We start from the raw sequence: 27446 nt of genomic DNA on the forward strand, positions 1-27446 counted from the left end.
TGGTGTTTTGGCGATCCCTGATTAGGAATTACCACTGAGGCTTCAGTTTTAACCAGCTTGGGAATTTAGAAAGCCTCTTGTTTTAGCGCTCGCTCACTCCATAGAGTTTTCCTATATCAGTAGCTGCCTGTGAGGATGGGAATGGTCTAAGATACTGCTTCTTTAAACGTTTTGGTCTGAGAACTCTTTGATCCTTAAAAATTTTCAAGGACACCGAACAGCTTTTGCTTATTTGGTTTATATCTATCAGTAGTCAATGTATTAGAAATTAAAACTGAGATTTAAAATATATATGTCGACTCATTTAAAAATAATGATAAGACCATGATGTATTAACATAAATTACATATTTCTATAAAAAGTCTTTTACAGCCAAGTGCAATGGCTCACACCTGTAATCCCAGCACTTTGGGAGGCTGAGGTGGGCGAATCATCTGAGGTCAGGAGTTCAAGACCAGTCTGGCCAACGTGGCGAAACCCCGTCTCTACTAAAAAATTAGCCAGGCATGGTGGCGCACGCCTGTAATCCCAGCTACCTGGGAGGCCGAGGCAGGAGAATGACTTGAACCCGGGAGGTGGAGGTTGCAGTGAGCCGAGATCACACCATTGCACTCCAGCCTGGGAGACAGAGTGAGACTCCATGTCCAAAAAAAAAAAAACTTTTCCAAACAAAAAAAAAGGGTTTTTTTTGGCAAATTTACAACTTTTTGCAAATCCCTATGTCCAGCTCAATAGAAGACAGGTGGATTCTCAAGTCTGCTTCTGTATTCCATCTGTTGTGATACTTTGTTTTGACTGGATTTGTGGAAAAAGACAAATCTGCATGGTTTTGGCTCATTTCCTGAGCTTTGTTCTCCAGCTATCATTTTGTGAAAAGTATGTCTATCGCACCCTTACTATAGTCACATCAGGAATATACTTTGTTTTGGTTGAAGCATGAAGAAAATCCAGCCTCACAAATGTATTGGTTGAAAAGGGGGTGAATATTTTTAATTTTTATGGGCTCATAAGTGTACATATTTATGAGGTACATGTTATATTTTAATACAGGCATACAATGTATAATAGTCACATCAAAGTAAATAGAGTATTTACCACCTCAAGCATTTATCGTCCCTTTGTGTTAGGAACATTCCAATTCCACCCTTTTGGATATTTTTAAATATGCAGTAAATTGTTGACTGGAGTTACCCTGTTGTGCTATCAAATACTAGATCTTATTCATTCTATGTGACTATATTTTTATACCCACTAAACATCTCCACTTTCCACCCTCCCTGCTACTCTTTCTAGCCTCTCATAACCATCATTCTACTCTCTGTCTCCATGAGTTCGCTTGTTTTAATCTTTAGCTCCCACAAATGAGTGAGCACATGCAAAATGTCTTTTTTTTAATTTGCCTGGCTTATTTCACTTAACACAATGTCCTCTAATTCCATCGATATTGTTGCAACTGACAGTATTTCATTTTTTTATGGCTGAATAGTATTCCATTGTGTGTATGTGCCACATTTTCTGTATCCATTCGTCTGTTGATAGACTCAGGTTGAGTTCAAATCTTGGCTATTGCGAATAGTACTGCAGTAAACATGGGAGGGCAGATACCTCTTTGATATACTGACTTCCTCTCTTTTGTATATATTCCTAGTAGTGGGATTGCTGGGTCATATGGCAGTTCTATTTTTAGTTTTTTTAGGAACCTCCATACTGTTGGCCATAGTGGTTGTACTAATTTACAGTCCCACCAACAGTGTAGGAGGGTTCCCCTTTATCCTCACCAGCATTTGTTCTTGCCTGTCTCTTGGATAACAGCCATTCTAACTGGGGTGAGAGGATATCTCCTTGTGGTTTTGGTTTGCATTTCTCTGATGATTAGTGATGTTGAGCATTTTTTCATATACCTGTTTGACATTTGTATGTCTTTGTTTGAGAAATGCCTATTCAGATCATTTGCCCATTTTTTAATAGGATTATTAGATTTTTTTTCCTATCGAGTTGTTGGAGCTTCTTATATATTCTGGTTATTAACCACCCTTGTCAGACCGGTGGTTTGCAAATATTTTCTTCTATTCTGTGGGTCACCTCTTCACTTGTTGATCATTTCCTTTGCTGTACAGAAGCTTCTTAACTTGATGTGATCCCATTTGTCCATTTTTGCTTTGGTTATCTGTGCTTTTGAGGTCTTAGCCAAAAAATCTTTGCCCTGACCAAAGTCCTGGAGAGTTTCCCCAATGGTTTCTTCTAGCAGCCTCATAGTTTTAGGTCTTAGAATTAAATCTTTAATCCATTTTGATTTGATGTTTGTATATAGTGACAGATAGGGAGTCTAGTTTCATTCTTCCGCATATGGATATCTAGTTTCCAGATTTATTGAATGGACTGTCCTTTCCTCAATGTATGTTCTTGGCACTTTTGTCAAAAATGAGTTCACTGTAGATGTATGGTTTTATTTCTGTATTCTTTATTCTGTTCCACTGATCTATGTGTCTATTTTTATGCCAGTACAAGGCTGTTTGGGTTACCATAGCTCTGTAGTTGTAATTTGAAGTCAGGTAATGTGATTCCTCCAGTTTTGTTCCTTTTGTTCACAGTGGCTTTGGCTATTCTGGGTACTTTGTGATTCCACATAAATTTTAGGATTATTTTTTCTATTTCTGTGAAGAATGTCATTGATATTTTGATAGGAATTGCATTGAATCTGTAGATTGCTTTGGGTAGTATGGACATTTTAACAACATTGATTCTTTCATTCTATGAACATGGAATATATTTCCATTTTTTGTGTGTCCTCTTTAGTTTCTTTCATCAGTCTTTTGCAGTTTTCATTGTAGAGATCTTTCGTTTCTTTGGTTAAGTTTATTCCTAGGTATATTACTTTATTTGTAGCTATTGTAAATGGGATTACTTTCTCGATTTCTTTTACATATTGTTCACTGTTGGCATATAGAAATGCTCCTGATTTTTGCATGTTGATTTTGTATCCTGCAATTTTACTGAATTTATCAGTTCTAATTTTTTTTAGTGGAGACTTTAGGTTTTCCTAAATATAAGATCATACCATCTGCAAACAAGAATAATTTGACTACTTCTGTTCCAATTTAGATGCTTTTTCTTTCTCTTTTCTGATTGCTCCAGCTAGGACACTATGTTGAGTAACAGTGAAAGTGGGCATCCTTGTCTTGTTCCAGATCTTAAAGGAAAGGCTTTCAGTTTTTCGAGCTGGAATATTGTAATTGCTTTTTCAGATCATTGCTTCTTAAGATAATAGTTTTAAGTTTTTTAATAAAGTTTCTTAAAGATTAATTACTATGCGGACTCTGAAATGATGCCAATGAACTTTTCATATTATGACATTAAAATCCATGGGTCTATCTTGCACTTTGAATTTTTTTTTTACACATCCATAATTTTACAGCATCATGCATTGATCATTTAGAAAATTATTTTTAAATCCTGATTCAAGCACCAGAGACAGAAACAGTATATGTAGAACTTCTAAATGTCGACATATTTCATTATATAATATCAAAAAATCACATTATCATGTACATTAAAATACCACCAGCAGTATCAGAAAATTTTAAGTCATAGTGACAGACACAAATTCTCCAAAAAATTCTTATTTTTGCTTAAAACCTAAAATTTTATCATTGGCAATAAATTCTGTCTGCTGTTTTCTTTGAAGGGATAGGTTCACTTTGTTAATATTTGAGAACATACCATCCATAGAACCGTAGCTTGTCAGTTGTTCTTTTAATAAAAATAGTATTCCATGAGAAAGGCAGAGAGTTCAGCTCACAATTCAGTCACACAAGTGCTTCTCTTTGAGACAAATGTTGTACTTCAGTATGCAGGTGCTTTGTGGGTACTTCTCATCTTGTGTCACTCTACTTAAGGGCCAAGATTTAATACAATAATTTTTATTGCTTCTCCAAGGTCATTCTTAAGTCAAAGAGGCACTTGTGTTTTTACTGCAAGTGTTTGGTTTGAAGAATGTGATCACTACTACTAGTGGTTTGGTGCCACCATACTAAGGTTCCAGCAGTTCTACCCACTACTGCTTTTGTACCTCAATAAAAATACAAATGCGGTGAAAAGGGTAAATAGTGTTTTAGTAGTACCATGAAAACCTTGCAGACTCTCTGAAAGGGTCTCAGGACTCCTGGGGGTCTGGAAACCCCTTGAGAACCACTGGTCCAAGAAGAAGACATGAGATGAGGCTACCTAAATTGTAAGGTAGCATGCGTGAAATCTCATTCAGTAATGATATTCCTAATCACTAATCCAGTGCTTTCAACTGGGCTCCCATTGAAACCTCCCGAGAGCAAGACCAGGCCCTATCACACTGAAGTGTTGTGGCGGCTACCCCCAGCTACTGGGATACCACCTCTACAGCTCAAAAGCATGTTGGGGTTTCAAATAAGGACTTTTAAAATCACATTATTATTCTATTCAAGACTCTAATATTTTGATAATGTAAAAGAAACTGCTAATATGAATCTTTTAGTATTAGATACAGTTCTAACTAGTATAATAAACTATCAGGAGAGTCAGTCTAGGGGCTAAGCTCCCATTCTACCACTTACTGTGTGCTCTCAGGTGAGTGACTTAGCCATTCTAGGTCTGAGTTTCCTTATATGGAAAATTTGTATTAGGATACCTGCCCCCAGAGAATTGTTATAAGGATTCGATGTGGTAATATATATAGGAAGGGTAGTGCCTGACAAATATGTTGTCAGTACATTCCAGTGTATGATGCACTGAAACATCTGAATGCCAAATGAACGCCAATGGCAGGGAGTTCACCTTCAGTCAGATATACAGGGGGCAGAATGCTACAGTGGGAAGGGCTCTTCAAAGTCATCAAGTCCAAAGTAGACTTTTTAAGTAGAATTCCCAGCTCTGCTCCTAAGCCTGTGACACCCAGGCCAAGGCTCTTTACAAACAGCTCTCCAGTTAGTATTTCCCAATTTTCTTTTCGATGACTACAATGCAAGTGTACTTTGGATGTTATTTCAATATTATCCGTGCATAATTATGCCCTTCTTTATCAAGAAGATAAAGCATCCGAACTTCAACCTTGGCCGTCAGCTATCATGCTTCCTGCTCAACAAAGGCAAAGAAGAGTTGCAAGCTGCATTCCAGAGCAGAGGACAGAGTTAAAGAAAAACAACTTGTTTAGGGTCTTGCCCTCAGGCCCTACTACAAACTTCAAACAAAAGCTATATCCTAAAAATGTGATTTCCCTGCATAAAGTTTCCCTTCATAAAAGGAAGCCACTCCTTTGCAAACTGATTCTCAAGAAATCCACCATGGAGCAAAGGTCAACTAAGCAGTCTTCGATTATAAACTTGAGGATCCTTTGAGTCCGCTGCTGACCGATTCTGCCAAGAGGAAAAAAGAAACAAAGTTCTCCTAAAGCAATGTTATCAAGTGTGCTATGGTTCAAGTTCAAATCTGCGAATGTGGATGTCTTTTTCCTTCTGAGGTAGCAATCTGTGTTTGAGCTAATACATACTTAGCTGGGCCTTGAAGATGATTTTTTAAAATGATGTAAGTACCCTCTCCAAGAACCTTCTGGCCTATAAATGAGAGGCTTGCCTTCATGCAGGTATCTGTAATTAGATTTTCAGCAAGTGTATTCCATTCCTTACTGTTTCTAATTCAGTAATACTTTCTTCCACAATATGTTTTCTTTGCTCTGCACTCCGCATTTTTATATCATTGTTATCTCATCTTTGTCCTTTTTTGAATTACTGTTGTAGGATACCAGGCCTTCCTAAAGGTTCTCCCCTGTTCCCCCTTGTTCACTCCACTGCCCCCACCCCCTGACCCGCCACTGCATTCCTGGTCTTTTGCAAACTTTTGTCCTGCCTTCCTGCCTGCCTGCCTTTTGCATAGGTGTCATGCCATTGATTTTCCTCTTCCTCTTTTAAATGTGGACTCTTGTCCAGCCTTTATGTTTGCTGTGATGTACTGTGAGTGAATTCTCCTTAACATCGTTCCCTGCTTAGTTTGAGGATTGGGTGTTGGGATTGGGTTTTGTGACACAGCAGTCACTGCGCATGTGCTTCAGTTGCCCATTCTGTGTCGACCTGCAGGGCTCCTCACCTTCTTACCCTTCACACCTTCTGCTCCATCCTGGGCTAGGGCCTCCTCCGCCGCAGGGCCATTCCCTGGCTCTGCCCTCTACCTGCAAGGATCCTACTCCAGGTGTGCTCCTCTTCCTCCCTCACCTTCTCCAAGTCTTTCTTCAAATGTCACCTTCTAAGTGAGGCCTCCCCTGACCAACCTACAGTATTTACAACTGCAATTTCCCTCCCTCTGACTTCCTCATAATCACCCTTCTCTGAAACCCTCCACAATGTGCTATGCTACTATTTATTTGTGTCTCCCTAGCAAAGTGTAAGCTACATGACCATGGATGCTTTTGTCTGTTTCACTCACTGCTGCATGGAGTTCTAAAACTGTATCTGACAGAGTGGCTGCTCAATAAATGTGTTGAATGAAGGAATTAGAGGCAGCCCTTGGCTTGCCCTCAACTGTAATGCAATCTGTTTTTGTAAACATCTTACATCATCTTTCTTGTGTTGAATTTGAGCTTTCATATACCACATGTCTGAACACGTGCTTGAAATGCTCACTGGGGTTTGGTTTTTATTATTCTTTACTTTTATTTTTTGAGACAGGGTCTCTCTCACCCAGGCTGGAGTGCAGTGGCGCTATCCACAGCTCACTGCAGCCTTGACCTCTCAGGCTTAAGCCATCCTCCTGCCTCATCCTCCTGAGTAGTTGGAACCACATTCACCATGCCCAGTTAATTTTTTTTTTAATAGATGAGGTCTCATTATACTTCCCAGGCTGGTCTCAAACTCCTGGACTCAAGCGATCCTCCCACCTTGGCCTCCCAAAGTGCTGGAATTACTGGTGTGAGCCACCACACCCAGCCTAGGGTTTGGTCTTAAACATTGAAAGTTCCTCATTCCTTGAAGTTACCTTGAGCAAGGCACCCTCTGCCTATGGAATCACCCACCCAGCACCCCAGGATAGAAGCCACAGGGTCTTCATAGCAATGCCAGAGAAGAAAGCCTCTTCCCCTCCTTTTCCTCATCCAGCCTAACTGGGGAGGATGAAATATTTCAGGGCAGCCCCCACCCCTCAACCCTGCCTAGCAGACGGATCCAGGAGGGGCTACTGGACCTATTGTGAGGTTCCCATTTGGGGTCAGCTGGGCAGCCCTTCCCTGTCCCATACCCAGTCCTAGAATACTCCCCCCTCCCATCCCTGCCTGCTCACCATATCCCATCATTACAGATTCTCCAATCAGATATTTTCACAACTTTGATAGATAACTTACTGTAAAAATCATCAAGTCTACAATTCAGTATGTTTTGGTATATTCAGAGTTTTGCCACCTGATATGGTTTGTCTGTGTTCCCACCCAAATCTCAACTTGAATTATATCTCCCAAAATTCCCACATGTTGTGGGAGGGACCCAGGGGGGGTCTTTCCCATGCTCTTCTCATGAGTGATTAAGTCCCACGAGATCTGATGGGTTTATCAGGGGTTTCTGCTTTTGCTTCTCTCTCATTTTCTCATGCTGCCACCATGTAAGAAGTGCCTTTCACCTCCTGCCATGACTCTGAGGCCTCCCCAGCCATGTGGAACTGTAAGTCCAATTAAACCTCTTTTTTCTTTTCAGTCTCCGGTATGCCTTTATCAGCAGCAGAAAACAGACTAATACAGTAATTTGGTACCAGTAGAGTGGGGCATTGCTGAAAAGATACCCAAAATGTGGAAACTTTGGAACTAGGTAAGAGACAGAGGTTGGAACAGTTTGGAGGGCTCAGAAGAAGCAGGAGAATGTGGGAAAGTTTGGAACTTCCTGGAGACTTGTTCAATGGCTTAGCCCAAAATGCTGATAGTGATATGGACAATAAAGTCCAGGCTGAGGTGTTCTCAGACAGAGATGAGGAACATGTTGGGAACTGGAGTAAAGGTGACTCTTGTTAAGTTTTAGCAAAGAGACTGGCAGCATTCTGCCCCTGCCCTAGAGATTTGTGAAACTTTGAACTTGAGAAAGATGATTTAGGGTATCTGCAGAAATTTCTAGGCAGCAAAGCATTCAAAACATGACTTGGGTACTGTTAAAGGCATTCAGCTTTATAAGGGAAGCAAAGCATAAAAGTTTGGAAAAATTGCAGCCAGACTATGTAATAGAAAAGAAAAACCCATTTTCTGGGGAGAAATTCAAGCCAGCTACAGAAATTTGCATAAGTAGGAGCCTAATGTTAATCCCCAAGACAATGGGGAAAATGGCTCTGGGCCATGTCAGGGACCTTCACAGCAACCCCGCCCATCACAGGCCTGGAGGCCTAGGAGGAAAAAGTGGTTTCATGGGCCAGACCCAGGGTCCCCATGCTGTATGCGGCCCAGGGACTTGGTGCCCTCTGTCCAAGCTGCTCCAGCTGTGGCTGAAAGGGCCAATGTATACCTCGGGCTGTGGCTTCAGAGGGTGGAAGCTCCAAGCCTTGGCAGCTTCCATGTGGTGTTGAGCCTGCGGGTGCATGGAAGTCAAGAATTGAGTTTGGGAACCTCTGCCCAGATTTCAGATATATAGAAACACCCGGTTACCCCAGCAAAAGTTTGTTGCAGGGGCGGGGTCCTCACGGAGAACCTCTGCTGGGGCAGTGCAGAAGGAAAATATGGGATCAGAGCCCCCACACAGAGTCCCTACTGGAGCACTGCCTAGTGGAGCTGTGAGAAAAGGGACACTGTCCTCCAGACTCCAGAATGGTAGATCCACTAACCAACAGTTTGCACCATGCACCTGGAAAAGCCACAGACACTCAACACCAGCCTGTGAAAGCAGCCAGGAGGGAGGGTGTACCCTGCAAAGCCACAGGGGCAGCACTGCCCAAGACCATGGGAACCTCTTGAATCAGCATGACCTGGATGTGAGACATGGAGTCAAAGGAGATCATTTTGGAGCCATAAAACTTGACTGCCAGCCAGGTGTGGTGGCTCATGTCTGTAATACCAGCACTTTGGGAGGCCGAGGCAGATGGATCACCTGAGGTCAGGTGTTTGAGACCAGCCTGGTCAACATGGTGAAACCTCATCTCTACTAAAAATACAAAAAATTAGCTGGATGTGGTGGCAGGCAGCTGTAATCCCAGCTACTTAGGAGGCTAAGGCAGGAGAATTGCTTGAGCCGGGAGGCAGAGGTTGCAGTGACATTGCATTCCAGCTTGGGCAACAAGAGCAAAACTCTGTCTCAAAAACAAAAACAAAAACAAAAACAAACTTGACTGCCCTGCTGGATTTCAGACTTGCATGGGCCCTGTAACGCCTTTGTTTTGGCTAATTTCTTCCATTTGGAATGGCTGTATTTACCCAATACCTGTACCCCCATTGTATCTGGGAAGTAACTAACTTGCTATTGATTTTACAAGCTCATAGGGAGAAGGAACTTGCCTTGTCTCAAGTGAGACTTTGGACTGTTGACTTTTGGGTTAATGGTGAAATGAGTTAAGACTTTGGGGACTGTTGGGAAGGCATGATTGGTTTTGTAACATGAGGACATGAGATTTGGAGGGGCCAGTGGTGGAATGATATGGTTTGGCTGTGTCCCCACCCAAATCTCAACCTGAATTGTATCTCCCAGAATTCCCATGTGTTGTGGGAGGGACCCAGGGGAGGTAACTGAATCATGGGGGCTGCTCTTTCCCATGCTATTCTCGTGATAGTAAGTCTCATGAGATCTGATGGGTTTATCTGGGGTTTCCACTTTTGCTTCTCTCTCATTTTCTCTTGCCACCACCATGTAAGAAGCGCCTTTCACATCCTGCCATGATTCTGAGGCCTCCCCAGCCAGGTGGAACTGTAAGTCCAATTAAACCTCTTTTTCTTCACAGTCTCGGGTATGTCTTTCTCAGCAGCATGAAAACAGACTAATACATCACCATTGTCACAATCTAATTTCAGAACATTTTCATCACCCAAAAAGAAACCCCTTATCATTAGCAGTTACTCCCTAGTCTCCTCCTGCCCCCAGCCTCTGCCAACCGCTGATCTACTTTGTCTATAGAGTTGCCCAATCTGAACACTTTATCTAATGGAATCATGCAATATGTGGTCTTTTGTGAATGGTTTATTTCACTTAACATTTTTGAGCTTCATCTGTATCACAACATTATCAGTGTTTCATGCCTCTTGATTTCCAAGTAGTAGCCCATTGTGTGGATAGACTACATCTTATTTATCCATTCAGCACGTGGTGTTTAGGTTGTTTCCACTTTTTACTATTGTGAATCACGCTGCTGTAAACATTCATGTACAGATTTTCGTATGGATGAATGTTTACATTTCTCTTAGGTATATACCAAGAAATGGGTATATCATATGGATCATATGGTAACTCTGTTCTACATTTTGAGCAGCTCTCAAGACTGTTTTCCAAAGCCATTGCATGATTTTACATTCAAACCAGCAATGTATCCAATCAGTTTTTATTCTCAGGGAACAGCACCAACCAAACTGTACACCCTCTGTGCCCCCTTCAAGCGCTCATTAAAATGTAAGTCACTCTTATTTGGGGACAGGTCACTTTCCAATATACTTTTAAGAAGGTATCTGGTGAGAAAGTAGTGACAGTGACAGCCTCTTCTAGCAGCCTCAGAATGCGCCGGGGTCTCTGATCCCGCCTGGACTTTTCCTACCACCTTGCCTCACTCCCCGCTAGCTCCAGCCCAGGTTAGAGCTCCAACCCTTCCTGAGGTGACCACAATCACAGCACCTTCTACAATTTCTCTCCAGCTAATCTGCACATTCTTTTGAGGGAACAGGATATATTTAGTTATTTCAAATACTAAAATGATGTCTCATTCAAATATGGTTCTATATCCATGTTTAGTGGACATATGATATCCATTATTTAGTGAATAACTGAGGTTCTGGGGGTGGTGGTAATTCATACTTTTAGCAGTATATATTACATTCAAAGAAAACGTACCCTCTTGAAATTCCTGAAAGCTGGATCTTAGAACTGAGTCGCCTTTTCAGGGTGCCGACAAGTGCTATGTATTGTGAAAAAGACGGAGGGGGCCACGATCAGTAGGAAGCCCTCTTCCTGCCTTTGCTTTCCTGGGGTCCAGAGCTCAATGGGGCAAGGGAGCAAGCTGCCCCTTCCTTCAGTGAGGGCTCTCACTTAGAACTTCCATAGGTTATTTTGGCCTCACTTGTATGTTTTAATATTAGTGTATACACTTGGTCACTACTCCTCAGCTCAGAAGCAGTGATGTCATCATATTTGGATTTGGATTAAGATCTGTTCCTTCTCTTCCTGCTATCAAGTAGAATGTCAAGGTGGGACTTCCAGCTATGTCTGAGTAGGGGGTGGCAAATCCTCTCCCCAAAAAACATCTATTAAAAGCTGGACAAAATGTATGTTTCCGCACTCTAGAAATTGAACAAAGGTATACACTATGAAAAAGGTTTATGCTTGAAAAACTGGGGCACGGTGGGTGTTTGTGGAATCCTTTCCTAGGGCTGCACACGTGCCCCCACCAGCTCAGCTGGGTTAGAGCTTTAGCCAGGGCAGGACAGACTCTGAGGACTCCAACAGTCCAATGGGACTTGCTCAATTTGCAACAATGGACAATACCCATACCCAGAGAAGTCAGTGGAAGTGACAATCTCAGAGGATGAGATGGGAGGGCTAATGGTACCACAAGCTGGGAACTGTGTGGTTGGGCCAAGCGCTTTCCTAGATGAGGACGCATGTGGGTGCGGAGGAGACCTGGGCAACACTTCCACTACTGGCTGCCCCTGAGGCTGGACATAGCCTCAAGAGACAAAGTTGATTAATTGGACATCATCAAATTTAAAAGATGTTAAACTTCAAAAGACACCATTAAGAAAATAAAAGACAAGCCAAAGCCTGAGAGAAAATATTTGCAAGTTATATATCTGATAAGGTTTCTTACAACTCAATAAGAAGGAGAATAATGCCATTTAAAAATGGGCAAAAGAGGCTGGATGCAGTGGCTCATGCCTGTAATCCCAGCACTTTGGGAGATCAAAGCAGGTGGATCACTTGAGCCCAGGAGTTTGAGACCACCCTGGCCAACATGGCAAAACCCCATCTCTACAAAAAAATACAAAAATTAGCTGGGCATGGTGGCAGGCACCTGTAATCCTAGCTACTCAGGAGGCTGAAGTAAGAGGATCTCTTCAGCCTGGGAGGCAGAAGTTGCAGTGAGCGCAGATCACGCCACTGCACTCCAGCTTTGGTGACAGAGCAAGACCCTGTCTCAAATTAATTAAAAATGGGCAAAAAGATATGAATATTTTTATCAAAGAAGATATACAGAAGAGAACTAAAGCACATGAAAAGACACACCACCACTAGCCATTAGAGAAATGCAAATGAAAATCACAATGAAATACCTCTATGCATCAGCTAAAATGTCTATAATTTAAAAGACAGATGATGGCAAGTTTGGGTAAATATGCAGATAAACTACAACCGTTGCATATCACAGGCAAGAATGTAAGATTGTATAGCTACTTTAGAAAACTGTTTGTTTTTCTTTCTTTTTTTTTTTTTTTTTTTTGAGCCACAGTTTTGCTCTGTCACCCATGCTGGGGTGCAATGGCACAATCTTGGCTCACTGCAACTTCTGCCTCCCAGGTTCCAGCGATTCTCCTGCCTCAGCCTCCCAAGTAGCTGGGATTACAGGAGCACGCCACCATGCCCAGATAATTTTTGTATTTTTAGTAGCGACGGGGTCTCGCCATGTTAGCCAGGCTGTTCTTGAACTCCTGACCCCAGGTGATCCACCTGCCTCGGCCTCCCAAAGTGCTGGGATTACAGGCCTGAGCCACTGTGCCCGGCAAGTTATTTCTTTAAAAGAAACTTACCATACAATCCAGCAATTCCTCCCCTAGCCATCTACCGGAGAGAATTGAAGAAATTTCTGCACAAAGACATGTATGTCTACACGCATTCATAGTAACATTATTCATAAGGGCCTCAAACTGGAAATAACCCAAATGTTCATCAACTGATGAGTTAGCAAAACGTATTAAACAGGAGAAGTGCTAATACATGCAAAAACATGCCAGGTGCAAAACATACTGTATAATTCAATTTATGTGAAATATCACACAGACAGGAAGCAGATCAGTGGTTGCCAAAGGCTGAGGCTTGGAGTGGGGATTAACTGCAAATGGGCACCAGGAAACTTCTTGGAAGATCATGGAAGTGCTCTCAAACTGGATTTGGTGGTGGTGGCACAATCTTATGGTATGTAAATTATATCTCAGTAAAGCTGTTGGGGGAAGAAACAAATGGAGTTTCTGGCAATTCATATGTATCTGTCTTACCTGGACTAGCTGAAGCCTCTGTTTCCTTTTCTTCACAACTTTTTGAGATTTACTAAAACCAATGAAAAATATATTTAATAGATTACTCAAGAATGTTCCCCAAACTCATCACTTGCTTAGGCCTCATCTGAAGCTTGAATTGTCGAACAGAAAATCATCCAGGCCAGGTCATGCTTGTAATCCCAGCACTTTGGGAGACAGAGGCAGGCGGCTCATTTGCGGTCAAAAATTGGAGACCAGCCTGGGCCATACGGTGAAACCCCATCTCTACCAAAAAAAAAAAAAAAAAAAAAATTAGCCAAGCATGGTGACATGTGCCCGTAGTCCCAGCTACTCAGGAGGCTAAAAGGTGGGATGATCGCTTGAGCCTGGGAGGTTGAGACTGCAATGAGCCGTGATCATTCCACTGCACGCCAGCCTGGGGCAAGAGTGAGACCCTGTCTCAAGAAAGAAAATAAAGAAAAAGAAAAGAAAAAAGAAAATCATCGGGACACATTAAACTCAAGTCAGATGCACAGCAGAAGGTCTGAGAGTTAAACTCCAAGTCTTATACCCTGTTCATGTTAGAAGTTGAGAGACAGCAGTTTGAAATTTCACTTCCACTAGAGGACAATGCGATCCTTAGGGTGCACTCTCCCTCAATAATCTTTCGCTCTCTTGAGTGACAAGGCTCTTGCTTCACCAGCCCTATCTTTTGTACACGGTAGAGAACAGGCTGGATTCTCTCCATTCCTTCTAGAAACTCACTTTGCCATCATCAGGAAATGTTCCATTCATCAACTTTTACTAAATGATTATTGATGCATATCTGATGATTTAAGAAAGTTCTCCGTTTCTGTACAGGAAAATGATGAGATTAAGGTAGGAATGGCTTCTGATTTTGGTTAAATTATCTAGACCTGATTTTTCTTTGCAGCTACTAAAGATTCCCCACTTCAAGGGATGAATTTACAGTCCCTCTTCAAGGAATGAATTTTAAACTTTATAAGTTTCAAGAGGGGGGCAGAAAGATCTGGCTATGGACTGTGGTCAGGAAAGATAGGTCTTATGGAGGTCAGACGGTGGTCACCTGTGTTCCCACACACCTGGTTTATATATCGGTCATCACTCTGATCAATATCCACTTCAAATGACATTACTTCTCTACCTGTCTGTCTCTGTGACTAGGCAGAAAACTACTAGTTCTAAGGTTTTTCTTCATGCGAGAACAAAGCACGGTGCTGGGTCAGGTAGACATTTCGGGTTTGCTGAAGTGGATCAATGGTTTGTCTATCATTCATGGAACACTTCCGTTACCCACCACCTGAAGCAGACATGGCCAAAGCAGTGGTTACTTTTCTGCTCAGTCCTATAACCTGTCGTTTCCCACTGCGGACAGGCAATGGAAGAGGAGCAGACAGGAAGGAGGGAAGGAAACTTAAGAATTACTAATCAGCTATTCAATGCTGGACAATATGAGTTTTCACTGAATCCTTAAAACAACCCTATTAGCTAGGAATAATGAGGCCCACCTTAGAACTCTGCGAAATAAAAGGTCTGGGGAAGGGGATAGGAGATGTCCTAGAGACAAGAGGCAATGTTTACAGCTGGGTCTTTAGACCAAGCTCCAAGCTTGTGCATTTCAGAAGCTGGAGAGCCTACATCATGCCAGACACTGGGTATGAAATGGCCAACCCAAACAGACTTCATCTGGCCTCTGTATAGCTTAAAGCTCTAGTAAGGGGCACACATTACTCAGAGATTCACAAAAATGCACAAGTAATTACAAACTGTGCTAATACCACAAAAGTTCAGTACTCTTTGTATTAAGAGGACATTGCCTCTCAACAAATACAGATGTTTGGTAATCACCAGAACTTATTTTATCCCCAGCCCTGAAGATTTCATTGTAGGTGCTGGTGATGGAATAGACACGATATAATACTTACATATACCCATCATTATTTTGTAAACACTGGTTGAATATTTCTTCTCCAATGAGAAAATGGCACAACAAAGTCGAAATATGATTTGTTTCAGTTTTATTTTCCTGTCTCAGTTTCAGTAAAAGATTCAGAGAACTGATTGACACATATCATAAGCTATCACCCATATACCCTAAATATACACTGTTTATGCTTTTTCTTTTTCATGGAACAAGGTGACACTATCTTTGCTCAAACCAAAGTGAAAAGTGAGAGATACTATAATTTTAAAAAGAGGGTCGTATGTGGTCTTTTACTCTCAGATAGTGAATGTACGTCACCACCACAAGGAAAAAGCGCTGAAGAAGAATGTGCATCCCACAGGTCAGAGAGTCAAGCAGGAAGTAACTGATACTACCTCCAAATATAGCAAATTTGGAACAATTAGGCATTACTGTGAAAGAACTTCCTAGTTTTTCATTTGTCTACCACAACATTGCTACATTGGAATTTAAGCCCTCTTCACAGTGCAAATATCAAAATGAGCCAAGTCAGGGTTTTATGGCAATCTTTTGCTAAAATATATTCTTTTAATACACCTGCTATAAAAGTATGCTAAAAAGGTCAATTGAGAGCTCCATTAAAATTAATAATTGGCTTTTTTACATATAGGATAATGTACATTCAACTCTAAAAGTATATTTGAGAAAAGCTATTACTGTGATCCCAAATATTTCTAGCTTCCTATTTTGTTTATAATATTGATTTTATAACACACATATTCAGTAATGCTTTCTTATAATTCTGGATTTCAATGCCTCACCAATTATTTTAAATACAAATGTGGTGGGATCTGTGTACCTCAAGGAGTTCTTACTCATGCAAACTACTGAGTTTTTAATGTAAGTTCTTATCACAAAATTTTCATTTTATTCTTTAAACTTTGGTAGCCTAAATTTTTTTTATGACCAACATTTGAAGCTGTAATGGGACAAATAAAAACATGAGATGCTGAAAATTAAACTTGTAGGTGGCCTGATTTTAAATGTGATCACTGCCTCCTATAATAACATTTCCAGTGTCAATTTTAGATTTGTATGGATAGTGTGAGATACACTGGCTGAACACATGCAGTGATGATGAATCAATGGAGTATATGCTGGACCATAAAATGGACTCTTGGTACCAGGTGCACCTATGTCTAATCATGTGTGCATGTGAGGAGGTGCTGGCTGACTGCATCAGCGGAACCTAGGTATAGCAGCAATCTTTTGTTTTAGGTATAGTAGACGGAAATATAAAATAATGGAAAGTTTTTGCTGATTTAAACAAAAATATTTACTCTTTTCATTAGCAAAACATTATTTAAAATATATCTATTTCTCCCCTCTGAACATTTAACTAGGAGCACTGGGCAATTTTTGAAGGTTTAGTGCTGATTGTTTAATACAATAAATATGGCTGTGAAGAGCACAAAGCAGCAGTAGCTTACATACGTCCACGGATAAGAAATTTACTCTCATCTGGTTAGTGTCCAGTCCACCAAAGGAAAGGTTTGGCATTCGTGTGCTTTTTTTCGTGTAGGAATCAATTCTGCTTGATTTTCATTCTTGGAAGAAAAAATAATCAGCTGATATCCTCAAATTTTATGACATGATGCAAAAGAGCAATGGGACAAAGATGACCTATGGCCAAAAAGCTGGACTGGGATCAGGTCTCCAGGCAGATCTTCCTTCTTGCAAGGTGAGTCTACAAAGGGCTGCACTAGAAGCCAGGAGTGAGGCATCGGGGACACGGGGGCGGGTCGCTCCCACTCAGGCAAGCATCTCCTGCTCTGCTGCAGCCACAACCCCGACTCACTACCCTACAGAACCATGGAAGCCAGCTCACAGGGAAACAGGGAAAAGTGAAGCACATGACCAAGAGACGGCCCAGGCCACAGGTCACTGTTTGACGCTGCCTCCTGAGCTACTGTCCTCTGTTGAGATAATCTGCGGAGGATCCGTACACTGTGTTCTTCACAGCAGAATTCTTCCTTGTTGCTCTTGAAAAGTTTTTGCGAGGTCGTGATCTTCCAAACAATTTTATCAGAAGTAGTTTGATGCCTGCTGTTTCTAACAAACCAATCATGGCAAAAATTTCAGGCTCCCTCCCCTGAATTTTGAAACTACCTAAAAGCAGAATGTTTTCCCCTGGCAAATGGTTACTTCTTTGAAAAGTAGACAATCTTTTTTTTTTTTTTTAATCCAACTAAGCCCTTTAGAAAGTACTCCAGACTACATGAGGAGGAAGTGCAGGAGAACTGACTTCCTATTGTGCCTTGCATAAAACATTTTGCTAAAAATAAGAGCAGCTCCAAGTGCAAAAGTAAATATTTGTGCAAAAAGGCACACTGCCAGATGCAATCTTAAAACATCCTCAACTTACTCATTTTATAGTGTTTGACTCTTTTAAATACCAGTCTTTTAAATTATAAAACCTAGCAAGTAAGGGGAAGGAAGTTCACATCAGAAAATACACTTTAGAAAAGGTACAAGACATTTTGCTGGCGATTTGCTACTTATTTCATAACACAGATCAAGTAAGTGTTTGTTAAATATTCACAGTAATTTCAGAGAGAAACATATCTCCAAAACTTCAACCTATTGCATTTTTAACTATTTTTCTGTACAATTTATAAAACATCTGTCAGTGTTTTTCTGAAAAATTCCTTCTTGTCAGTCCTTCCCTCTCTGGATCCAGTTATACCTTCAAGGCGGGTTGTAGGATTCCTTTCTCAATGAGATGAGTCTTCAGGGTTTTATATATATTTAACTGCTGTTCTGGTTGAAGCACCAACAACTGCTGTAGCACTTTGCTGGGATTTGGGCCCCTAATGATAAGGCAAAGAAGACAAGTTCGTGTTATTTTAATAGGGATAAGTGAAGCATATACCCCAAATTTAAAACAAACCATTCCTGTAAGTGTAGAGTAGCAATCTTTACAGAATTAAAACAGCTCTTGATAACAGCTCACTTTAATGTGCAATGTTAGTGTCAAGGGGATAAAGAGCCAGAACTATTCTGCTTTGAGAAGCATACAGCGGAGAGGGAGAAAGAATGCACAAACACAAAACACAAGAGCAATATAAGTCAATTGAAGGGGTACAGATCTAAGTTCTACAAAAGTTCTTGAAAGGGCAATCAAAGTTAAAGGTGGGGATAAATGGCAAATCTTGAGATTGAACGAGACACAAAAACTATTCTGTAAGGAAAGGAGCCTGGTGAACATAGGACAAACCAAAAAGAGGGCATGAAAATATAATTGAAATTTTTAACTTCCAAGAAACTTCAGATGATGAAAGGTATTTTGTTGAAAAATATCTCCAGGGAGTTATGAATATTCAGAGTCAGAACACAGAAGTCCTGAGCCTAGCACTGAAGCCCCTTACCAGTGATACAGGTGCCATGGTCTTTGTTCAAAGACAGTCCTAGGTAAACTCCAATATAAAAAACAAAATAAAAACAGATCTGCTTTAAAATCCAATGGGAAAAAGCAACATACAAGTAATGTATAGGGATGGCACAGAATTCTAAGAAAGACATTTATGTGGGTAAATAATGTATGACTTACAATAAAGATTGTTCACATTGAATTATAGGAAGTAGAAATCCCAGCAACAAAGAAATGTCTGCTATTTAGTGTTACCACAGTGAGGATGAGCAGAGGAACTATTTACTCTGAAAATCTCTGACTTAACAAATTGCACAAGAGCCCAGATGAGCCATCCCACCAAGGGTCATCTTCATGCATGTGGCTCAACTCATCTGCCAAAAAACTGTGGCCATATGCCTTTCACACTCAGGTCAGGACACTGTTCATCTTATTTCATTTCTTTAAAAGAGTCAGCAACTTCACAGCATAAACCCCAAGTAGAGACCAACAGAGAAAAGGAAGGCTGCTTTAGCAAGTTCAGCTAAATGCAAAATTGTGTCAGCAGGTGCTCCCAGCTAGTTGCATCCTGGCACTCTCACTGTCTTCTAACAGTCTAAATAGCTGCTTTCAAATGGTGGACAACATGGCTCAGCATGACATCTCCCTACTGAGAGAACAGCATTTTTTTTTTTTAAAGAAAGCATATGAGTTAATGCCCTAAAAAGCTGCCATATTCTGAAAACAAAGTTCTAAGGATTTAACCACTAATTACTAATACCCAAATAGATCAATAAATAATATGCAAATAAGTTAAATAGTCCCATTGAAAGGATAAAGATTATCAACTGTCTTATAAATAAAACAGGGAAAAAAATCAGCTATATGCTTACTAGAAAAAAGAAACACACATTAAATATAAGGAAAAGGGAATGTTAAAAATAAAAGGAGAGACAAAGAAATAACATGCAAACACTGACCAAAAGAAAGCTGATATTGCCATTCTAATATTCAACACAGTAGGCTTTAAGGCAAGCAGTAAAGACAGATATTATATAACGACAAAAGGGTCAATTCAACAGAGAGATATGACAATCCTAAATTTGTATATACCTAATACAATCTCAAAATATATAAAGCAAAAATTGGTAGAACTACAAATAAAAATAGATAAATTTACAATCACAACGAGAGACTTTAACAAAGCTCTCTTAGTAACTGATAGAACAAGCGGACCAAACAAACACAAAAACAAATAAACAAAAATCAGTACAGAAGATTTAATTAAACCTCACCTAATTGACACAGATAAAACTACAACCCAAAACTACAGAATACACCTTTGCACATGGAGCATGTACTAGAATAGATAACATGCTGCACCACAAAGTAGATCTCAAAAATTATAAAATACTCAAATCATAGAGCATGTTTTCTGACCACAGTGGAATTAAGGGAGGAAAGTGAGAAAATCTTCATTTGTTTGAAAACTAATGAATATGCTTCTAAATAACCCATGTGTTAAAGAAGATATAATACTGGAAAGCAGAAAACATATGTAAATAATGAAAATACAAATATCATAACTTGTAGGAAGAGGATAAAGCGATACTTTTTTTTTTTTTTTTTTTTGAGATGGAGTCTCGCTCTGTCGCCCAGGCTGGAGTGCAGTGGCGCGATCTCGGCTCACTGCAGGCTCCGCCCCCTGGGGTTCACACCATTCTCCTGCCTCAGCCTCCCGAGTAGCTGGGACTACAGGCGCCCGCCACCACGCCCGGCTAATTTTTTGTATTTTTAGTAGAGACAGGGTTTCACCGTGGTCTCGATCTCCTGACCTCGTGATCCGCCCACCTCGGCCTCCCAAAGTGCTGGGATTACAAGCATGAGCCACTGCGCCCGGCCAAAGCGATACTTAATAGTCTTCAGTGGATAAATTAGGTAAGAAGGCTAAAAATCGATAATCTAAGCTTATCTCCAGAATTAAAAAAAGAACAGCAAATTAAACATTTAAAAAAGGCAAAGAAATCAAAGATGAGAGGAGAAATCAATGAGGTAAAAAATTTACCGTAGAGAAAATTAACAAAGCCTGGAGTTGATATTTTTGAAAAGATTAATGAAATTGATAAACTTGCTATCAAGACTGTCTCTCAAAAATAGTTAATATAAAAATTCTCACACTACTGTGGTATATATTTAAAATGTGTATTTAGGGATTGCTAAATATGAATTTCCTTCCAAGTACTATGAAGGAAATCCATGTTTTCTACGACTTAGGCACTACTACTAAGTGTTCTGCCTGCTGGGCCCCCAGTAGAGACCACAGAAAATAAAGTTAACATGCAGTTGATGTTAAGCCTTCACACTCACACTGGTATTTCAAGGCAGATCCAAAACATTAAGGTTTAATAACAAGAATAAACCACCTTTATAAAATGGCAATATTCATCCACCCACCCACGAGCCAGCCGCTACACACATAGGCATGATCCCCTAGGCCTGCTTTATTTTTCTGTGTGACACTTACAACCATCTAACAAACTGTATTTATTTGTTTATTGTCTCTTTCTCATCATTCTTCCTTCGACCTCCAAACAAGAAGCTATGGGGGCAGAGATTTGGTTTGTTTTGTTCTCTGCCATATTTGTCCCTAGAACATTCTACAATATGGCAGGCACTCAAGTAATAATTGGTAGACTGGATGCATTTCATTATCTTCCTTTTTAACTCTTAGTATTCATGATCATTGCAATGCCCACAGTTGAGAAATCAAATCTCCTCAAGTTTCAAATCCTATACTATCTACATTAATTGGATCTTTAATGTGGTCCAGGACCATGACAAATACTATCTTTTTTTTAAGTTGTTCAAATGTAGGTAAAACAATTGTAAGTTAACCATCCTGCTCAACACTCTAATTCCAGCGGCCACCATTCACTTTAATATTGTAGATTACCATTGACGGAAAAAGTTAACTTACTCAGACTAATGTTGATGGAAATGAGAACTCAAAGAAATCATCTAAAAAATGTCTTAAATGTAAAAGTACCTTATAAAACTTGTGATGTACACATGTACAAAAGTTGCCATCAAATACTGACAATCAAATCTGTCCATTATCCCACCATGTCCAGGAATGGTATTTGCAAAATCCTTTAGAAACAAACAAATATATTAGCAAATTTTCAAAAAAATCACCTGCTACAAAATTCCTATCCGTGTCTCTTTGGCGTCATGGACTCACTCTAATGAAAATACATTACTATTGGATTTTTTTCACTAAATAAAAACTTATTAGAACACATCCAGCAGATTAAAACCACATCTTCCAAATACATGCTTCTTTTAGAATGATTTCTGAATTGACGCACAGCATTCATTCATCAAACGTTAATTAAATCTAGCACTTACTTTTTTTCGTTAATAAAACTTTTTCTAAATAAAAATTCTATTAGCTATTACTAATCTAATTTTGTTACAGCCTAGCTTTCTTTTTAACCACAAGCTGTTTGGGGAGCTATTTTAGTGCTGTTAAAAGATGTACAACCGGTTCTAACTTGTTTATCCTAACAGTTGTTACTCTGAAATAAACATTTTACTACTATGATAAATATTTCTTCTTCTTTTTTTAAGTGTTAAGAGTAAAAAATAAAATCACAGTGAGCCCATCTGGGACACATTAGTCCATTAAATGGCCACACTGAGGGAATGATAGTAAGCCTCTGAAAACTGACCCTTTACAGGTAGATTCACATGTCTGGGTACCCAGGAAATGGACATGACTAACTGCTCTTCTAGTTCACTCAGGTACCCTAAAAATATCTAAACTACAACAGCAATAGCTGTTTGGTTTCCAACATGCAAAAAAAAACTCACCATTTAACAAAAAACCTTGGATTGGAGACCATTAAAGAAAATACCATTCTAAATATAACATTTTTCTTTTTAAAACAATTACTGAAAAAGTCTTTGGTTAATTTTTGCCAACCCATTTCTCTCCTTCTCTTCCTTACTAGTCAAAGCATAAGAGAGCCACATAACTCAATGCCACTCTGCTATTACAGCCTTTGCAAGATACTCATCCTGCACAGCTGTTGCTGTAGTTCTCTGGGAATGTGTATTGTCTGCCCTAGTAGGTGGTGAGCATCTTTAGAACAGGAACAACATCTTGTATATTTTTGTATACTGCATTGCACCTTACATAGTAGCTTCCCACTGGCAAATGGTCGCTGAGTTCACTTATTCCCTGACCTGTAGGCCGCGTGTGATCTGGTCCCACCAAACACTGCGGTCTCATCTCCTACTCTCAACCACAGCCACACTGTTCTTGCTCACCTTCAAACAAGCTAACCTCTTCCACTCCTCTGTACACTCTGGAACTCTTCGTTTTCTCTGGAGGACTTCTTTTCTCAAATCTCTGCTTAAGTGCCACCTCCTCAGAAAGGCTTTCCCTGACCACCCCACCTTCCATAGCCACTTTCTAACCCCAGATGGTGCCTCAGCCATGTGAGGGAAGCTGAGATAAAATTGCTGAGATAACATGTCACTTTATGATAATTTTAGGTCTCTGGAACAGGGGTCAGAAAAGTATGTCCCACAGATCAGGTCCAGGCCACAACCTGTTTTTATAAATAAAGTTTTATTAAATCAGCCATGCCCATTCATTGACATATTGTCCACGGGGGGCTTTCTCACTGCAACAGCAGGGTTCAGGGTTGAGAAGCTGTGATAGAATATATGGTCTGCACATCCTAATAAACGTATTGTTTGCCCTTTACAGAAAGAGTGTGATGACACCTGACTTAGAAGAATGGACAGTTACATAGCCAAAGGTTCTTCTGCGTGTCCCTTCAAGTGAGACTGTAGTAAAACACTGAACTTCAGATGATTCAAGGCTGGATTCTTGGATGAGCACTTGAAAGACCAAGATTCTGGGTCTATTCCAACACTAAAGGGCACATGCCATGTCTACAAAGGAAGCTGACATGACACTTAAAATGTATTAACATGGTATGACAAACCTAAAAAGAAAGAATACATTCAGATCAACGTGGCAGCATTTCTGTGAGGTCGAAACAAATAGGATATAAAAGTTGTGGCCTAGGGGCTTAATGTAGATCATGAGCGGACCAAATTCCAACTAGGTTACATTCTCTAATTATATTCTCTAATAATATAACAAAGAATCTAAACACACACCTTGATTTTGAAGGCTCTTTTGAATCCACTGGCAAAGAAGCCTCCAAATGGGCCAATTAAAGATGCAAAGGTTGACAGAGCAATGCTGTGGATCTGGAAAGGGTACAAGCTCACTCTCTCCTAAAGAGGAAAAAGAAGGGGAGGAGAGGGGCTAATTTCATTGAAATTGTATTTGAGCATACCACCTGATCTAAGAACCATTGTATAAATAGTAAGTCAAAGCATGTACCACATTTTTGTTAATTTTTCAAACTTTAAGGATCAAGGAAGAAAAGTCTATTTAAGCCTTCTGTACCATCCTCTACTTAGCCAGCACTTTCCCTTCTCTCTGTAAGCATAATGACAGGCAACTGGCACACTGAAATCTTGCAGCGTGGTAGTCTACCTTCCAGGTTGTCTAGGAACTTTACCTCTTACAAAGAATCAGCTGCGTTATTTTCCAAATTTTTTTAAACTAGTAATGCTTTGTTTCTGTAATTATATAATTTAATATTGTATTTTATTTCACTTTAATTTTATATGATAAAATAAGGGAAAAGTTGGACTTTTCTCTAAAATTACTATGCTGTGGAAAAACACAAAAATAAGTTACTTAAAGATTATTATCAAAATGAGCATCAGTGAGACAATCCCTAAAGATTTGGGGAGACAATCATAAAAACTGAGAAGAATTTTGTAGTCAAATTATTTTGCAAATTTGTAGTTCTTGCTCCTTTTTAAATAATCTGAAACTACAACTTATAGACAATGCAAAACGCACCCATTTTGGTTGAAGAAAGATGTTTGAGACACCAATTTTTTTTTTTTTTTTTTGAGGCAGAGTTTGGCTCTTGTTGCCCAGGCTAGAGTGCAATGGTGCAATCTCGGCTCACTGCAACCTCCGTCTCCCAGGTTCAAGTGATTCTCCTGCCTCAGCTTCCCAAGTAGCTGGAATTACAGGTGTATGCCACCACACCTGGCTAGTTTTTTATGTTTAGTAGAGACGGGTTTCACCTTTTGGTCAGGCTGGTCTGGAACTCCTGACATCAGGTGATCCACCTGCCTCGGCCTCCCAAAGTGTTGGGATTACAGGCGTTAAGCCAATGTGCCCAGCCGAGACATCAATTTTTTGACCTGTTCTCAAAGCAATAAATAGCCTTGCTCCTAATCACACACTAGCAGTATAAAAAGTTTTATAGCAGGTAACAGATGGCTTGGACATTGAAAAAGTTCTTGGAAACCATGTACTGAGCACTTAGAGAGAGAAATAATTTGTTAAGCTACTTCTCAAAAATTATGGATTTTACATAAAATGTTTCAGATACAAACGTGTACATGTGTGCACACAAAGATACAGACACACATGCTATTATTTGATTCTTCACTTTACCCAGCCATTCACCAGGCCTGATGACACAGATCAGGAGGGTTCTACCGGAGGGCATGTCAACATCTTCTAGTGTAAGGCCTCCAAGATACCTTTCAAGGAAGGCACTGTGTTTGGAAGGAAAACTGATTTGTAGAAGCAGCAACTTTCTGTCCATAATAAATGTCCTCTAAAAATCAAGGATTCGGTAAACTGGTGAATTTTAAGTTTTAAGTTGAGTCAGTTGATGTCAGTGATATGAGAAACACATTCTAAACCATTTGATCCATTTGATTTGTAACCCATTCTCATCCATTTGATTTAAGCTAACACTAAAACCACTGCTATATCAAAGAATTAAAAATTCTACAGAAATCAGTTTCTTGTACAAATCTGAATCCCACTTTTAAAGAAAGCTTAATTAATCTTCAGGCCGGGCACAATGGCTCATGCTTGTAATCCCAGCACCTCGGGAGGCTGAAGCAGGCGGATCACTTGAGACCAGGAGTTTGAGACGAGATTGGCCAACATGGCAACACCCATCTCTACTTAAAATACAAAATTTAGCCAGATGTGGTGGCGAGCGCCTGTAATCCCAGCTACTCAGGAGGCTGAGGCATAAGAATCACTTGGGCAAAGGTTGCAGTAAGTTGAGATTACGCCACTACACTCCAGCCTGGGCAGCAGAGGGAAACTGTCTCAAAACAATAAATAAATAAGTAATAAAGGAAGCTTAATCTTCAGAGTGGAAGATCTCTAACTATGTTTATCTTGAACTTTCACTCTACCTGTCTCAACACTGCCTTTAGAAAGAGTGGAAGTGAGTAAGTCTGAAGCTGGAAAAGTTCTGAGGGCTCACATTCCGTCACGAAGGAGTTTACATCACTGCGGTATTCCACTGGGCAGACAAAGTACTGGTATTTGGATAACACATAGGCAGCCTGGTGTTAAAAACAAAACAAAACAAAACAAATAAAAAAAAACAAAGCAAAAGTTCATGACACATTGACTAAATATATATCTTTTAAGTTATACATCAGAAAGGCCAGAGATAGAATGCCAGAATTTCTTTGTCTTAATATTTTGCTACGTATTTTCAAAGTTAAATGGTCATAATTATCCTAGTAAAAGACTTAAAAGACCTTTAGGAAAAAAAAAGTTTTTTTTGAAATCAATAAGACTGTAATCTCTGCATAATCACAATTATACAGTACAGGAGAATAAAGAACTGAAGTATACTGCACACAAGCTTCTATTAATTTCATCAGTTAATAATTAACCAGTAATTCAAAATTACAATGAAAATAGTAAAAAATAGTACAGGTGAAAAACACCATTGTTCTTAGCCAACCCAGAAAACTTTGTCTAAATTATTCTTTCCCTGGCCACACCACTGCAATTTTTAAAACTAGCTGTCCATAGCCTTGGAAGTAAGATACATAAAATAAAATATCCTGTTATAAATTTAAATTGCTAGACAACAGCTTATTGTCCTTTGCTTGCAGCCATTCACTCTATTATTCTGCTTGAGAATGATTAATAGAAATTCAAGATACTAGGAATGAATATAAACTGATTTTGCTTCCAAACAACCAGTTTATTTTATATACATAAAATATATATTATATATATTACATATTATTATATACATTATGTATATAATTTCATATAGATGTGAAATTTCCTTCCTCATTATTTCGTCATGCATTACATGCTTATGGGGTAGCTCCTACTTTTCTTCCAATGATATGGCTATTCCTGTGGTATTTTCAAGTTAGTCTTTGATAATAACAAATGCTTACACTATTTAACTTCATAACGTTTAATTATTCTCGCTTTGTAATGTAAAAACATTGGATGAGATTGGATCCTTTTGCATTCTTCTATCTGTCCATTATTATCTCATCAATATTCTACCACAAAAACATTGGAATAATTTTATCACATTTTATTAAAATTTTCATTGCAAATGAACTAAATGTATAAATTAAATGGAGGAATTCTGGTGGTTTCCCCATCCAGGATCATGGCATATTTCCATTTATTTGTATATTCACTCTCTCCAGGCTTCATGTTGTTACTAGGTACTCTAGATTTGGATACAGAATGTAACCACGACTGTCAGAAACTAGGAAAAGTAAAGCTTCCTGACAGTACTTTTTTGTACATTTATCTTATATCCAGCTATGGTACTATACTC

At 39.6% G+C, this 27446-nt stretch overlaps 1 protein-coding gene across 1 annotated transcript in view; it reads right to left on the minus strand.

Moving 5' to 3' along the window:
- Positions 1-15394: 15394 nt before the first annotated feature.
- Positions 15395-27446, minus strand: part of CDS1 (CDP-diacylglycerol synthase 1) — a 71846-nt gene continuing 59794 nt past the window's right edge. The window contains exons 10-13 of the mRNA XM_055297110.2: positions 26035-26187; positions 23902-24021; positions 21752-21855; positions 15395-18166 (exon numbers count right to left, since the gene is read on the minus strand). Coding sequence (XP_055153085.1) covers positions 18037-18166; positions 21752-21855; positions 23902-24021; positions 26035-26187 — 507 coding nt within the window. The 3' untranslated portion in view covers positions 15395-18036. The remainder of the gene's footprint in view (positions 18167-21751; positions 21856-23901; positions 24022-26034; positions 26188-27446) is intronic.

Source organism: Symphalangus syndactylus, chromosome 10 (assembly GCF_028878055.3).
Source record: "Symphalangus syndactylus isolate Jambi chromosome 10, NHGRI_mSymSyn1-v2.1_pri, whole genome shotgun sequence".
Lineage (NCBI taxonomy): Eukaryota > Metazoa > Chordata > Mammalia > Primates > Hylobatidae > Symphalangus > Symphalangus syndactylus.